The sequence below is a fragment of the Asterias rubens genome, chromosome 5 (genome assembly GCF_902459465.1).
Source record: "Asterias rubens chromosome 5, eAstRub1.3, whole genome shotgun sequence".
NCBI classification, from domain to species: Eukaryota; Metazoa; Echinodermata; class Asteroidea; order Forcipulatida; family Asteriidae; genus Asterias; species Asterias rubens.
In genome coordinates, this window is record NC_047066.1 from 4,424,902 (window position 1) to 4,441,193 (window position 16,292).

Sequence of the window (16,292 nt, forward strand, 5' to 3'; positions counted from 1 at the left end):
TTATTATCTCGCAACTTTGATGACCGATTGAGCTCAAATTTTCACAGGTTTGTTATTTTATGCATAATGTTTGAGATACACCAACTGTGAAGGCTAGTCTTTGACAATTACCAATAGTGTCCACTGCCTTTAATTAATTCTACTTGAGTTGTATAACCTAGCAGGCTGATATTTAGGGTTTCCATAGAAATTGAACCCGGAGAACGCTGAGTTCGGCCGTCCTCTGTTGGCGTGACATATCGATAAAACGCAATACGCATGTATGGCAAAATGATCATCACGTGACACGCGTGTATGGCAAATTGAGCATACGTGACACGCGTGTATGGCAAAATGGCAGCGCACATAGACCGTTCCCATGTTTTCATTGGTCAATGTGACGTCTACTGTATGGCAAAATAATTTGCATACACGCGAACAAAAATGGCATATGCGAGTCCATAAAAATAGTCACACAACGAAACCGTATCCACAGTGACACACTTAGCATTCTATTTCTCTGCGGTTCCAAATACTTGTCACTGTCCAGTAGTAATATCCATCAATGCACTGAAAGCCTGGAAATTGCATTGATTACAGATGAATATTGCGGTGCCAGAGAATTAATCACTGTCATAATAGACTTGTGGACAGGTCTTTAAATGTCTGTCGTGGTGATAGCGTTCCGACTCTATTCCGAATCTCCCTGCAATTCCTGCGGTATTCTCGTGAGACTGCTGCCCCCACGAGTCTACTGCTCTCATGACTACAGTCCAATGGGGAGTAGAAGTGGGCAACCAGCAGCTTGCCCGAGAGTAGTGATCTCGCGAGAGCACCACCAAAACTTGACTATCTCAGCGCGGCAGACCACTAACAACCTGTCCACAAGTCTACTATCATAATGGAGCCTGCTCAATAGTGTCCATGTACTTCAAACAGTCGGGTGTTAAGAACAAAAATTCATTATTCTCAGAGCTTGCACTGGTCAAAAGTTGGCATTCTTGTGGCAAAATCAAAGGAGAGGGTAGAGATGAGTGTTTTGAAGGAGCTTTCAAGGTCTTTTTGGCTTTCATAGCCTTGTTGGTTTTCACAGTATATCTGGTTTTCACCCTCTTTCTGGCTTTCACAGTCTTTTTGGCTTTCACCGTCTTTTTGGCTCCCCGGTACTTTACATCTCGGCCCTCGACTATCTCCTCAATTTCTGTAGCCTTCACGAGAGTAACGAAGTAGGGAAGGTTGTGACTGTCGGGACCTGAACAACAAAAAATACAATTGCAACATGATTTTTCTTACCTTTACTCATTTCTCAAAAACTACAGCACCTAAGTTAGTAACATTTTCATGGAAGCTTTGTACTAAGTTCAATGTAAATCTGTGAACATTAGAAAAAAAGTGAAAAGACCCTTTAACAAATTAATTCAACTTTCTGGGTCACTTACAAATACAATCCAGAATCTTGAGTAACATCTTGCGCTCTGTTGCTGATGTCACTTTTCTCCAGAGCAAGGGAAACCTTTTGTAGATTGAGCCACTGTAAATGCCGAGATAATCACCGACCTGTGAAACATTTTTTGAATATTTTTTTTACTCTTGAACATTTAATTGTTGTCCCCAAATAAAAATGACAACGTAACCCTGACAGCGAGAGGAGGCCTCCTCCTGACGGCGGGAGGAGGGTCACATTATCGCAACTAATGTCACACTCACCATGCTCACACAACTATTCAAAAATAGTGTTGAACTTGAAGAATTAGTTTTATTAAAAAGTTATTTTAAAAAAACAACTTTTGAAAGAAAGTTTACAAAAATGTTGAATTTATTTTAGTCAGAGAACATGGAGGTAGAAATAGACCTGCATGTATGCGAGGTTTGTTTATCAACAACAGGCCCTCAGCTCCCACAACCCACCGCGTGTTTCATGCACAAACACAACAACAACAAAACAAAACACAACACAATCAATCCTCCTTCAATTTCAATGCCAAACAAAAAGACAATCCCTATATTTAAGTTAGGCCCAATGCCCATATAATAATACGATGTATGATGACACTTGAGCGGCTTACCTACCTCAGAACCTATCATAAATTTGTTTGTATCATCTACAACATTATCCAGACGCAAAACTCGTGGTTTTTTGCCGTAAGTTGGGCGACGCACGGGGGCTTTGCCGGTCTCACTTTTTATTTTGGCTGCCATTTCTTTTTTGTTTGACACTTTTTATTTTGCAACGTACGCCCTCTCGTGAAATTATTTGGGGGGTGGGCGGGGTTTGGGGAGGATGGGGAGGAAGCCTAACAATAATATCAGAATTGTTCAGTAAACTTAAAACTGATGACATCGTTTATTGATACAAACTTCTTAAGTGCTTGACGCTGTTCAAGTGCGACATCAACAAGTGCATCAACACAATGCAATGTGTTGGCCCAGTTTGCCAAAGTCATGCAAAAAGCGCGTGATGGCAAATTACGCGCGCCAAGTCATCATCTCCAGGTTTCATCCATCCCTCCATGCTTTGGAGTCCTACATGGATGATCCATGTAGGACTCCAACATGGATGATCCATGTAGGACTCCAAAGCATGGAGGAATTTCTCTATGTCCAAAGGGTCTTGGTACTTTTTTTAGGACACAAAACACATTTTCCACAGATTTACATCAAATTCACCGCACATAGTTTGAAGATAATGATGGTAGAAAGCTTTCATTATACTTGCTGATGACAGTGCTCAGTAGTTGAGAAAGGAGTAAAACAAGTCATTAAAGATAACTTTCGTCTCACCTCGGGATACGAAAGCATTACGTATTTATTTCGTGAAATTGTTTGACTAATTTCTCAATAGGTTGCTCAATTAGCCTATAGATGTAAAACAATTGTTTTTTTTTTTTTTCAAACTGGCCGTAGCATATGGCCGTAGTAGCCGCCTATAGCTATCAGCGCATTCGAGGAAGAGGGTGCCATAAACAACTTTCTGAGTTAATCAGAGGAAGGAAAATACACTTCCCCTCGGGCAAAACAACGTCATATCGACAACAAACAACACCAGGATGTTTGCAGCATGCAGCGGCAATAAAAACAGCTGCCCCCTCCGAGCTCCCACCCATCCACCACCCGCGCGCCCGCCCATAAAACAAAAGTTCGGAAGTTTCCACACCATACAAACTTTCCAAACAAAGGCCGTCTGCGCAGGTTCAAAGTTCAAAGTTTATAGTACTACTACAGTATCAATGCAGGCTTTACACACACCGCCGCCTCCCACTGAAAAATGTAAACACGCAGGGTTTTTAAAACCAGGAAGAAATTTCAGAACAAATAATTAAAGCTTTGAGCCAGTATAGAGTATACACAACACCAGGAAACTGTGACACAGGTAATAAATAGTATGCACTGAGCATGCTGCTGAGTGGCACTGACAGCACTTGTTTGTTTTATTGTAGGTCAGCATGAACGATACACCAACTATTGGTTTCAGCATGGAGGATAAATTGAGGTGTTTATCACCATGGCATTCCTGGGTGTTTCTTGAATGTCTTCGTGAACTTTAGTGAAGCATGTTTGAAGTCATGTGCCACTTCAAGGTTACGTATTGCCTGGTTAGTGGATTGGCACCAAAGCACTTGTTTTGAAGCAATGTCCTGTTGCATTCTAGTTCTACATTTATTGTCGTTATTGTCCATGCAATTGTTTGGTGACTGCACTATTTTGATCATTTCGTTCTTACTTTACAAATGGTCAAACAAACCCAAAGTCAAGGAACATTGGGTGTTTAGAAAAACATCAAAGTACACATCAAAGTACTCACACACAAGAACAATATGAAGTTCAGAGTAACCCAGTAACACCGTCAACCCCATGTTGCGATAAAAAAAAATATAAAAAAATCCCATTGCATATAAAAATTATAACTTAAAAAGTGTCGGTGAACACTGCTGGTGATAGAATTTTTTCCCAACAATAACAACTCAAATTGTGTATTATAGGCCTAGAGTTACTTTTCGCTTTCAATAAAGTTAAGCCTGTAAGGTGATATTATCACCATATATGATATTTCCTTCCTCATTGTAATAATTATCAGTAATCCATGAAGAGATGCATTATTTAAAGGAACGTTACATATCTGTTAAGAAACACAAATCGTGGAGATCACAGATGTACTCAAACTTACACAGTCTAATGATGATGATAGTAAAAAAACATCCCTTGAAATATTTCTGTCTGAAATTTCATATTTGATGAGAAATAAATAATCTAATTAATCGCTCAGTGAGCGTTTTATTCATTTTTGTTTGGCATCGACGCAATGCAAAATCTGTAATTGGTAAAATCTGTAATTTTTTAGGTTTTCACTGTTTTTCTCTTGTGACCCATTTGGTTGATCGATCTAAGACTCTACAGGTTTGTCAGTTTATGTATAAAATGGTAGATTACATAAAGTGCTTACACTGCCAGCAACTTTTTTGCTAGCAAAACCGAGTCTGTAATGTTCCTTTAAGAAAGGTAATGTAATTTGCAAAACACTTTACACTATAACATGCTGCAACTGCCAGTACCTAATCCGACCTCATTAGGTTTATGAAGATCCTACTAACTTGAGTTTCCAAAACATGCACTGTCATTTATAATTCTACCTTCGTTTGTACACTTCCACATACCTCATCTGGTATTCCAGGGTCCAATGACGTTGTCATTTTTAGCAAGCGGTTGAGTGCTTCCAGGAATAAACATTGTTCACCTGAACAGGAAATAGTGTCTAGTTAAATAGAACCCACTGGAGTGGTTTTCTTTTGCATTAGTGTCAGCGGACAGATAACATTTAACCATTGTTGGTGGAAGTTGTCACGGGTGATGTTGGTGTATAGTCCAACAGCGTTTGACATTTGCAACAGATTTTGACAACCAAGCAACCACAAGTTTCAAACTGCAACGCAGGTTTTTGTTTTAAACCTGGGCATAGAATCCTATTTCTGAAAGTTTACATTGTTCTCTACGTATAACAACACCAGCTGAATCTTGTGTCTTAAGACTTGCTGGCCTTCATAAAAGTTCAACTTGGCATAAACATTGAAAGCAGGAGTTTTATAAAAGATCAGTTTTAAGAAAGGCTTCAGATTTAGACAAGTTTTCTTTGTCTTTAGTATGCAACAGATTTGTCATTATGAACGGTGATGATAATAAAATGTCAATGTCGACCATTGATAGCATGGAGAAGTCTGGTAAGTTTTTTGCATAAATTGTGTTTTTTTTTAACCATAAATTTTTATTTCCTTCTTCCATGATTGTACTAACCAACAAGTTATTTTTTAGAAGAGATAAATTTCACACTGCAGTGCGTTGGCAACCCCAGCCAAAGCCAAACTGAGTCAACAAGTTGGTTTCCGGTTCGTTAGTCTAAAAAGCATCGTCACCGCGCCTCAACCGAACTTGCGACGAAAACGCTCAACCGATGACCAATGTTTCTAGTTAAGGTCGCCAAAACGTACATCTGTGTTTCAAAAATGTTCTCAAATGTGTTTGCCTTGTTCTGGATGATTTGAAAGTCAGGTTGCCGTATGAATAACCCCTTTTATATAACACCCAAGCAGATCCTTGCCATTTAATTGGAAGATTGTCCGTCACGTGTTTGCAAATAAAAGTACCATTGCACGCTGAGTCACTCACCGTGCTTTTTCGTTCCATCCGAAAAGTACCATTGCACGCTGGCACGCTGCCAGCGTGCAATGGTACTTTTCGGATGGAACGAAAAAGCTGAGTAAAAACATCACTGCGTGCGCGTGTCTTTGGTAACGCAGCAGTGTTACTGCAAGGCATATTATTAGTAAAAATTACTAGCATTCGGCTTCTACAATTAAAAAGTGTACTTCGCTTTGTTTGTTTTGAAAGTTGTATCTTTCAATGAAAATGACAAAGATCTACTTGGATGTTATACAAAACAAATAATGAATGTTTATGAGTGCAATGGTGCGAATATGTTCATTCGTTGAAAGCTGGAATGTTCCATTCAACTCGGCTCCGCCTCGTTGAATGGAACATTCCATCTTTCAACTCATGAACATATTCGCACCATTGCACTCATAAACATTCATTATGTGTATACTAATGCACTAAGTGGTGGACACATCACTGATTGCAGGCCTAAAACTACATTATTCTTATTCTTATTCTTATTCTTTATTTGGCCAATGAACAATTACAAATACAAGCAGACAGCATACCATTGCTTCAGGCCTCAAATTCATAAAGTATCTTTTAAAAAGTAGTACTGGTAGTACATTTTGTACAACAAGTTGTTTCTAGCTCAAAACAGTTACATGTAATATGCTGATACACTAGATTGTGTCATAAATGATTGCACGCCTGTCAAAGCATACACAGACTAGGCCATGGTCTCTATTGCTCAAGGCCCTCAAACTCACTATTTTCTTTTAAAAAGTACATTGTGTACAAAAAGCTGTTTTCAAAGCACAACACAAAATGCTTACAAGTTGTGTCTGATAAACTTCATCAATTTTGATCAACATCATCTGGGTTGGAATTTAATCTTTGAGATGACAAGGCTCTTTTCATTTTGCAAAAAGCACTTCCATTGGAAAATCATAGTCTATTGGAAACTTTTGAAGGGGCACCAAGGCCAAGACCAGGGGCAACAGAGGCCATGGCCTCCGTGGCCTCTGTGCAATGGACCGATCCGGCCTGTCAATCAAACTGTGCGCGTTCACCCATTTGACCAATCACAGCAGTCTGCTGTCTGCTGTGTTTTATGCGTTGTCGGTTTTAAGGACTTCTCTTGTGTACATTTTACCTTGTATATAAATATTGCTGTGCATAAGTTTTAATCCATGCTAGATACATATTTTTCTACCTGATATTCTTAATCAATTATATTTTTATCTATCTGTTTGTTGTTAAATAATTTTAAGCGTTTTTGTCTGTACTGTATGAATCATGGCTAGTTTTAATTTCCCCAGTGTGGGATAATAAAGTTCTTACCTTATCTTATCTTATCTTTTGATTGTGGTCGGACCAACTCGGTCATGCGTGCGCGTATATTTGGCACGCGCAGCAGAATCGTGCAGAATGTCATTGGGAGTGCTCGTACACGTGTCTTGCCCACGTGCGCTGTGCGCGGAACTTAGTGGAAAGCCAGAACGGTCCATTCCAGGCACACAAGATGCATCTATTATCAATCTGATTATCACAGAAAAATTAGCCTATGTTGTGCTGTGAACTGCGACTTGAATTGTTAACAGTTCCAATTAACCCATAAATATTGAGAGTTCAACTATCCTGATTCCTGTCTCAGCCAAAATAAATAGTTTTTTTTCTTTTTTCACTTTAATATTTTGTTTAAAACTTAATGATTAATTAATAAGCTTTGTTTTTGTTTTTTAACTACCTATCTATATCCCTGTACATGTGTATGTCTTATTCGTTTTTTTTGTTTTGTTTTTTTTTCATGTTTAAATTTTTGTTCTTTTTAAAGTTTTTTTTAAGGCTATCCTCAAATAGTTTTGTGTAATTTTCTCTCACGTTTTATGCTTGCATTTATTTATTTTTTAGTGTAAGTTGCTGTGTTTCTTGCTGTGTTTTATCGAATAAATTCTCATTAAGTCAGATGATACTCAGTTTACCATTCTTGAAAACTTCTATTATAAATCTAGAAACTAGATTTGCGTGGGAATGTGACTATCGTAGCATATTTTGGTTCATTTGTTACCATTAATTAAATATGGGCTCAAACATTGGTAACAACCCTAAAAGAAAATTGTGTGAGTTCTTTTACGAAAGCCAACTTGTTTTGAAGATTATAGTAAACATTCTGCGAAACTGTTTTGTCTGAAGTACCCCCAGTTGATTCGAATTCAATAAAAGTATGTCAAAAGTCTACAAAGATTGCCTGGGGCAGTTTAGGGGAATTTCTGTGGTGTCTGATTGAATGAATGTTGCCTGCAATACTGCCTGAATTGTGGTTGGTACTCGCAAGGACGTATTTAACGTTCATGATGAAAACACCATGTTAGTCTTTTGTCGTTTTCTCAATAACTAGGCACCGATTCAACTGAAACTTTCACAATGACTTTTAAATCTGTCCTTATAATTTTGCCTATAAATCAACATTTTGTTGGCAAAAACCACAATGTCACCACCTTTAACATGAAACATTATTGTGTTGCTGTATTTCATCAAAAAAATTATCACAAAGGTGAATTTTAGGCTGTAGGGCCCTTATTAGCATAACCATACAATGCATTATTTTACAGACAACTTTTGGGCAGCTTACTGCATTGAATGCAGTAAAGGAACACCTGGTTGTACGTACCTTATTAATGGTGATACAAATTATTTGGATATTACTATGGGTTACTCTCCCTAAGAGAGATGTAAACAGTGGAATTCATTTGAATTGCATTTTGCTCTTTGAATGGCCTGGAACCGGTAAATTGTGTAAATAGGGCTTGTTTGCTTCACAAACAAAAATTCAGGCAGCTTGGAGATGAATGATCTGCTAGTCATTTAAAAAGTAATGACAAGTTTACCTCTGCCCTTTGCAAGAAGAAAGTTTTCGGGCCTGCATTTATTTAAAATTTGAAATGTGAATGTCATAAACAACTTCTTTTTCACAGATTGCCTAAGATTCTCTGTTTGCAAAATCCCCCATTTATAGGAAAATGAAACAAAAATTTACAGTGGGAAAAACCTTGTGCCACTATGAATCAACCTTTTTCACTTCCCCTGGTTTTTTCCTGACATTTCTCACATGCTTTTGTGATTTTCATGTTTGGTTTTGTTTTGTTTCGTTTATGTTGATTGATTTTTGTTGTTTTGAGGTTGTGGGAGTGAATTATAATGCTTAATACAATGCATTTTTTTGATAAATTGTTTCATTCCCAAATAATCACACTTCCTCAGTTTTAATTTCAATCTACCAAAGAATTCCATAAATGTACTCGGTTGGGATTCAAACCCCCGACCTTTGCAATTCTAGAGCAATGTCTTTCCAACTAGAACACCGAGATTTCCCTGTAGCTAGTGGTTGTTTTTCACAGAGCTTGGAAAGTACTGAGTACACAGTTCTTACACACAGCGATCTTTGTCCTGATGCAAATTTCCATCTATTAAATACCATAAATTGCTTCTCTTCACCCAGGTGTATAAACGATGGACCTATTGCTGCTTGGGAATCCAGTGAAATCTATCACTGCAAATTATCAAAGAAAGCTGTAAGAGTTCATAATTGTTTTCTTCATTATAGGGGGCGGTAACAAGATGGGTCTCTTCACCAAAGCTGACGACGAGAAAAAGATCGTCACAGACGAACAGACTCACGAGAATGGCAAAGCGTCACATCATGACCCGGACGACCCAGACTACCACGAGGCCCCGATGACGTTCCGAGAGAAACTAAGAGAGTTGCTGCATTCACAGAAGTTTCAGATTGTCGTGATCGCCTTGGTCGTTTTTGATTGTATCTTAGTCATTGGAGAGTTGATTCTTGACTTTGAGGCATTAGCCGCTGTAAGTGTTTTAATATGTCATAGTTTTATAAGTTTTGATTTTTGGGGTTGAACAAAGAGTTGACAAACCAATACCCATCCTCATTTGTCCCTTGTGCAATAACACAATACAATCTCACTTTCAAACGTTAATTATAAATTGATCGCCCATACAACACCAGTTATTTTATTTTTGGAGATACCTAATATTACTTATTGCTTTTTAGCGGATTTTATTGTAATTGTATAAAACTCTTTTAAATGTTTTTAATATTCATTTTGGTTTTTACCCATATACACCAATGTGTGAAAGCATTGTATACTCAGTAATTACCCGAGTTCTGTGAAAAAAAAATCACACTCGTAATACTCGGCTGGGATTCAAACTCGCAACAGTTGCAATTCTGGGGCAGTGCCTTAACTAGACCCCTGAGATTGCCTGGTGGCTAAATGTTTTAGTGTTTCAATTTTTTTACTGTATGCGAGCATTTGAGATCCTTTTGGGGATCTAACAAACATAAACTGAATTGAATTGAATGAGTATTTGGTAGGGGTGTCGTGGCCGAGCGGATAAGAGCATCAAACTCAAGCTCTGGTGTTCTGTCCAGCAGAGTGTGGGTTCGAGTCCCAATCGTGACACTTGTGTCCTTGAGCAAGACACTTTACTATAATTGCTTCTCTCCACCCAGGGTAAATGGGTACCTGTGAGGGCAGAGATGGTTCTTGTGGTTGGTTTAGCTTAGTGTGCTACATATTTGGCAGCACAGGCTGTATACTCCCCAGGGAGCTGAGATGGTTTAAGGAATTAAATGGCCCAGTGATCAGGGGTAATAATGTTGGAAGTGTTTTGAGACATGGTGTATAAAAGCGCTATATAAAAACCAAATATTATTTAAAATGGGTATTCATCTTACAGGCCAAGGGATGCAGCCTAGAGGGAGGGAACAGTTCCGAAAGTGGATACGAATCGCCCTACTACAACACTTACAAGAATGAAACACAAGACCCTTATAACGACGATGCACACGTAGAAGAAGAAGAAGAGCACGAGGAATCACCGACTAAGCTTGCGGCCGAGGCTTTCCACATCATGAGTCTGATCATCCTGAGTATCTTCATGATTGAGCTGGCGCTTAAAGTGTTTGCGCTGGGTGCAAAGTTCTTCCACAGCAAACTGGAGGTAAATACTGTTTGTGTGTGGGTTTAAGTTTTTCTTTTAGCTTAACTTTTGAGGAGTTTTTCAATCTTTTATTTTGCAGGCTTGGTAAATACTTCAAACTTTGATTAAAGGCACTGGACACCTTTGGTTATGGTCAAAGACCACTAGGTATATCCCAACATGTGCATAAAATTACAGATCTGTGGAAATTGGGACTCAATTGGTCGTCGAAGTTGCAAGAGAGTAAAGAGGCTGTATCGTGTCACGGAATGTTTTGAAACCATAGAAAACAAGTTCGAAAATGCAGATGTATAAAATAAACAAATGAAGGGCTCCATTTAGTCATGACAGGATGGAGGTGAAGTTGCTTGTGGTCAAATAAACTGCTGGGTTACTTCCTTGTTGGTGTACTTTTGTTAACTGAGCTTCGATATCATTTAGTCTTTGTTTAAACGACAGATTAAAGGCACTGGACACTATGGGTATGTTCAGACAGCCTATTAGTTAGACCCAAATCGGTTTAACTTTCGAGGTGGTGGTAAAAAGTTGTTCCCCCTGCGTTCAGACAGCACTGAGTTAAACCCGATACGGTTTATCTTTGGTTTTAAGAGGCCAAAGCAAATGCAACCCCATTACTCTAACATTCGGTTTATTGTCCTGTTCATTGGTCACTGGGTGTATACGTAATAATTACGGAGGTCAATGGGTCATCTGTTGAGAGTTAAATCGGGTATGGTCTTTTTTATTCTGTCCACAAAGATAAACCCGAGGTGTTTTAGTGTTAAACCGCCCTCGCCGTCCGTTTTAACTCATTCGGGTTCAACTAAATGCGGTTAAGTTTGAAGAGCATTCAGTACTGTGCTTGAACGACCCTCTACTCAAAATAATTGTTGGCATAAAACTTACTTGGTAACAAGCAATGGAGAGCTGTTGATAGTATAAAACATTGTGAGAAACTGCGCCCTCTGAAGTAACGTAGTTTTCAAAAAAGAAGTAATTTTCCATGAAAATATTTGAATTTGATTTCGAGACCTCTCTTTTGAGGTTCCGAAATCAATTACCAAAGGTGTCCATGTGCCTTTAAGGTACACAATAAAAGGGGCTTTCTTTTGTGTCTAAAGATAGTGTGAAGTAAAAAGATGTTCCTAATTACTTGTATGTTAGGGGAGGGGGAAATTGCTAAACAACTTCAAGAGCAAAATTTAAGGCCAATTTTAATTTGTTTGAATAGTGATCACACTTAAAACACAAACATTGTACATAAATCATGATTAATTGTTTTTGTTTCTTGCTAAGGTTTTTGATGCAATAGTTATTGTGACATCCTTCATACTCGACATAGTCACCTTGATCTTCCCTGAACAATTCGCTGTCTTGGACCTCATTGTTGTCCTACGTTTGTGGCGTATCCTTCGCATTGTTAACGGTAAGTAACGGTGGACATTTATTGACTTTACCAGGGCTCAAATTTAAACCCTGGGCCATGGGTCCGAGGCAAGTGAGGTATAGCCATTGGTCAGTAAACTTTAAGGCACTGGACACTATTGGTAATTGTCAAAGACCAGTCTTCTCAATTTGTGTATCTCAACTATTCACAAAATAACAAACCTGTGAAAATTTTAACTCAATTGATCGTCAAAATTGCGAGATAATAATGGGAAAAAAACACCCTTGTCACACGAAGTTGTGTGCTTTCAGATGCTTAATTTTGGCACCTCAAAATCTAATTCTGAGGTCTTGAAATCAAATTCAGTGAGAATAACTTCTTTCTTGAAAACTACGTTACGTCAGAGGGAGCAGTTTCTCACAAAGTTTTATATTATCAACAGCTCTCCATTGCTTGTTACCAAGTAAGTTTTTATGCTAACAATTATTTTGAGAAATTACCAAGAGTGTCCAGTGCCTTTCAGACTGGACAAGTCCAACAGTCTTGTGTTTTTCAATTGAATAGTAATACCCCACTGTAATGCCCCTCTGGCCCTTCTATCTAGCAGAAGCATTTACGCCATTTTGAGACTAGAGCGACGTAAGTTGAGACGACCCAAAGGGTCGTTAGAAGTTTTGATGCATTTTAGCCCGTTGTCATGAAATTGGAGCGCATCGCAAGTTAAGATGCATATACATTTTAACCTTTTGTGACACATTGCAACGCTTAATGAAATCGCTCCCTGAGCTGCCAACATTAACATCTTGCAATAGGGGAGATTTTGAACAAAGATCAGGGAGACAGTTAGAATTACGTTAATCATAACAGGAAAAAAAGTTTCCATAAGCAGGGAGGTTTGAAATTCATTCATCAAAACAAGGAAAGATTGGTTTATTTTCAGGAATATTTCTGCAGAATCAGAGAGAGAGAGTGGGCAGCTCTGCTTATGAAACATCAATAGCATCACGGCAAAATAAAATAAAAATTAGCCTTTGAGACTGCAAGGGTTGAAACCTATGGCCAATAAAAAAAATTTGTATTTATACCATAGGTCCATTTGGTATGTAAGCAGTTTCCAACTGCTAATTATATTTTCTCAAAATAAAGTAAGACACAAAAGTGTTCCACTATAAGCCACTTCGGAGTTCCAGCTGTGCATGTCTGTTACTGCTGACAACGGACTTTGTTTATCTCCCGGGTCTATCTCCCGAGTCACGGGAGATAGACAAAGTCTGTTGTCAGCAGTAACGGACATGCGCCACTGACATTCCGAAGTGGCTTATTCAAAGTCTGGTTTCCTGACTTCTCTTCCCAGGGGTGGTTTTGTCCGTGGAGCAGCAGGCCGAGAAAAAGATCCACCATCACAAGAAGTTGAAGAGACGTGCCTTGTACATTCTGAGAAAGTTTGAGACATACAGTGAGGCACTGGAGGAAGAGATAGAAGCACTGAGAGGTTTACTCAACGCCAACAAAGTGGAAATCGGTAAGCTTGTGATATCAGTTTGTCTTTTAAAGCAATTATACACTTCGGAACAGAAAAAAAAAGTTCACAGATTTACAAATAACTTACAGGGTTTACAGAATGGTAAAAGACTTCTCTTGAAATATTATTCCATGAAATGTTTTACTTTTTGAGAAAACATTAAAACAGTTATCAATTCTCGACATCAAGAATTACGGATTATAGTAAACACATGTCATGACACGGCGAAACGTGCGGAAACAAGGGTGGGTTTTCCGTTATTTTTTCCCACCTTGGATGACCGATTGAGCCTAAATTTTCACAGGTTTGTTATTTCCTATATAAGTTGTGATACACGAAGTGTTGGCCTTGGACAATACTGTTTACCGAAAGTGTCCAATGGCTTTAAAGGCACTGGACACCTTTGGTAATTGTCAAAGACCATTGTTCTTACATGCTGTATCCCAACATATGCATAAAAATAACACAACTGTGAACATTTGGGCTCAATTGGTCATTGAAGTTGCAAGGGAAAAGAAAGAAACCGGACCCTTTTTTGCACAAATTTGTGAAATTCCAGATTACTTAAACAAATATTAAAAGAATTCAGGCCTGAAGCCAGATTTCCCTAGGAAATTATGTATTGATATATATCACTTTCCTAAACACTGCCGGAAGTTACGGTTTCAGGTTTCTTGTACTAATATCACTTTCTTGTATATATAACACTGCCTGGAGAGTGAACCGTGTACAAACTTAGGGCCAAACACAGAACCACATCAATCCGCTATCTGCTGTTCCTCACTGGGGGGTTCAGCATTTATTTGGCTGTTGATAAACTGGTGGGTTAGTGTATAGGCTCTTGAATTTTTAGGGGGGGTGGAAGTAAAACTACTTATTATTTTAATCTTACCAGGGGCCGGTCCCTACAAACACTGCCAGAAATTATGGTTGAAGCTTTTTCGTAATGATATTATTATATCACTTTCACAGATGAAGGAATGATCAAGAACAAACCAGTAAAGCCGCACTACGACAGAAAACTCCACCTTGATACCATGGAGGATGGGAAGGTAGACCACCATGGGATGAGTGCTATGGACAGTCAGATAGCCCTGGACTGGACGCAAGACCCTGTGTACGGTGAGAGCAGTCAACCACCGGATTATGCCTCGACCCTACAAGAAGCCTGACGACCAAACTGATTTCAATGCTATGTGCCCAATTTCATAAAGATGTTGAGCAGAAAATTATCATTAACAAATTTACTAAGCAAAAAACGAGCCGGGCACCAGCCACAACACCGTTACTACATCTTTTAAATGTTTTTGCTGTTGTATCTTAAACACAGGTCGTTCGAATCCAGTTTTGTCTCTCAAAAATTGGCGTCTTTGGCGTTTCTGCTATTAGCAATACTATTCTGTGCTAAGCAAGTTTTTGTGCTTACAGGCTTTATGAAATTGGCCACAGGCCTCGAACTTAAGTGGGGGGGGGGCATCCACAAGACCACGGGGCTTGTATCTGAGCTATTTCAGTGGACCTGAACTTGTTGTACAGGATCGGAATGAAAATGAGAAGGAAAAACAGTTTTTCGAACAAGCAATATAAAATAAATCTCATTTTCTTACCAGTGAGTATACTCTGATGCTTAAAGACAGTGGACACTATTGGTAATTGTGAAAGACCAGTCTTCTCACTTGGTGTATCTCAACATAATAAATGCACAAAATAACAAACCTGTGAAAATTTGAGCTCAATCGGTCATCGAAGTTGCGAAATAATGAAAGAAAAAAACACCCTTGTCACGCTAAGTTGTTGTGTGTCAAATTCTAAATCTGAGGTCTTGAAATCAAATTTGTGGAAAATTACTTCTTTCTCGAAAAACTACGTTACTTCATAGGGAGCCGTTTCTCACAATGTTTTATACTATTAACAGCTCCCCATTACTCGTTACCAAGTAAGGTTTTATGCTAACAATTATTTTGAGTAATTACCAATAGTGTCCACTGCCTTTAACAGAATTTAAAATATATTTATCATACTCACAGTCAACATTTGAACCTCTTTTTTTAACATTGATTTTTACATTAGGCAAAACATTATATCAAAGCTTTCCTGTTTGAAACTTTTGATAGTTAAAGGGCAGGTACTCGTTAGGTAATTGTCAAAGACCAGTCTTCTCACTCATAAGCATAAAATACCAAGCCTGTGAAAATGTGAGCTAAATTGGTTATCAAAGTTGCGAGAAAATGATGAGAGAAAAAACACCCTTGTTGGACGAATTTGTGTGCATTCAGATAGGAATAAAAGACTTTTATTATTTTAGTGAGAAATTACTTCTTTCTCAAAATCTATGTTACTTCAGAGGGAGTCGTTTCTCAAAATGTTTTATACCATCAACAGCTCTCCCATGCTCGGTTACCAAGTCAGTTTTTAAGTTAATATTTGTTTCGAGTAGTTACCAAACGTGTACCTTCCCTTTAACAAAGAACACAACCAATGTCTTTGGGAAAGTATGCAATGTATTTCACCCAACGTCCATCATGTACAAATTGTTAACAACAAAATTATTAATACAAAGTATATTTCTTAAAATATATTCTAATAAAAATTATGCATAAGAAAGTTTACAGAATTATTGGTTAATTCCTTTAAGATATTCTAATTTTAAATTTTTATATGATTAATTTTAATGAGCCATTTAAAGCAGAGTTTATATTTTAAGAGAAATTTGATTTTTTTAATTATATGAATACAGAACACTATGCAGAGTAA

General features: G+C 38.2%; 2 protein-coding genes across 3 annotated transcripts; one reads left to right on the forward strand and one right to left on the reverse strand.

Moving 5' to 3' along the window:
• Nucleotides 1-333: 333 nt before the first annotated feature.
• Nucleotides 334-2,178, reverse strand: LOC117290899 (SWI/SNF-related matrix-associated actin-dependent regulator of chromatin subfamily B member 1-like). Its single transcript, XM_033772469.1, has 3 exons — nt 2,050-2,178; nt 1,419-1,536; nt 334-1,231 (listed from the first exon to the last, which is right to left on the reverse strand). The coding sequence occupies exons 1-3, from the start codon at nt 2,176-2,178 to the stop codon at nt 876-878; spliced, it is 603 nt and encodes a 200-aa protein (XP_033628360.1). The 3' UTR covers nt 334-875.
• Nucleotides 2,179-3,215: 1,037 nt separating this feature from the next.
• LOC117290975 (voltage-gated hydrogen channel 1-like) lies at nt 3,216-15,236 on the forward strand. 2 transcript variants are annotated; one of them, XM_033772566.1, is made up of 6 exons: nt 3,216-3,349; nt 9,230-9,492; nt 10,387-10,650; nt 11,926-12,055; nt 13,371-13,538; nt 14,511-15,236. In XM_033772566.1, the coding sequence occupies exons 2-6, from the start codon at nt 9,244-9,246 to the stop codon at nt 14,708-14,710; spliced, it is 1,011 nt and encodes a 336-aa protein (XP_033628457.1). In that variant the 5' UTR covers nt 3,216-3,349; nt 9,230-9,243; the 3' UTR covers nt 14,711-15,236. The 2 variants fall into 2 exon arrangements, with proteins under 2 accessions (XP_033628457.1, XP_033628456.1); XM_033772565.1 differs by lacking the exon at nt 3,216-3,349 and adding an exon at nt 4,761-5,192.
• Nucleotides 15,237-16,292: the final 1,056 nt, after the last annotated feature.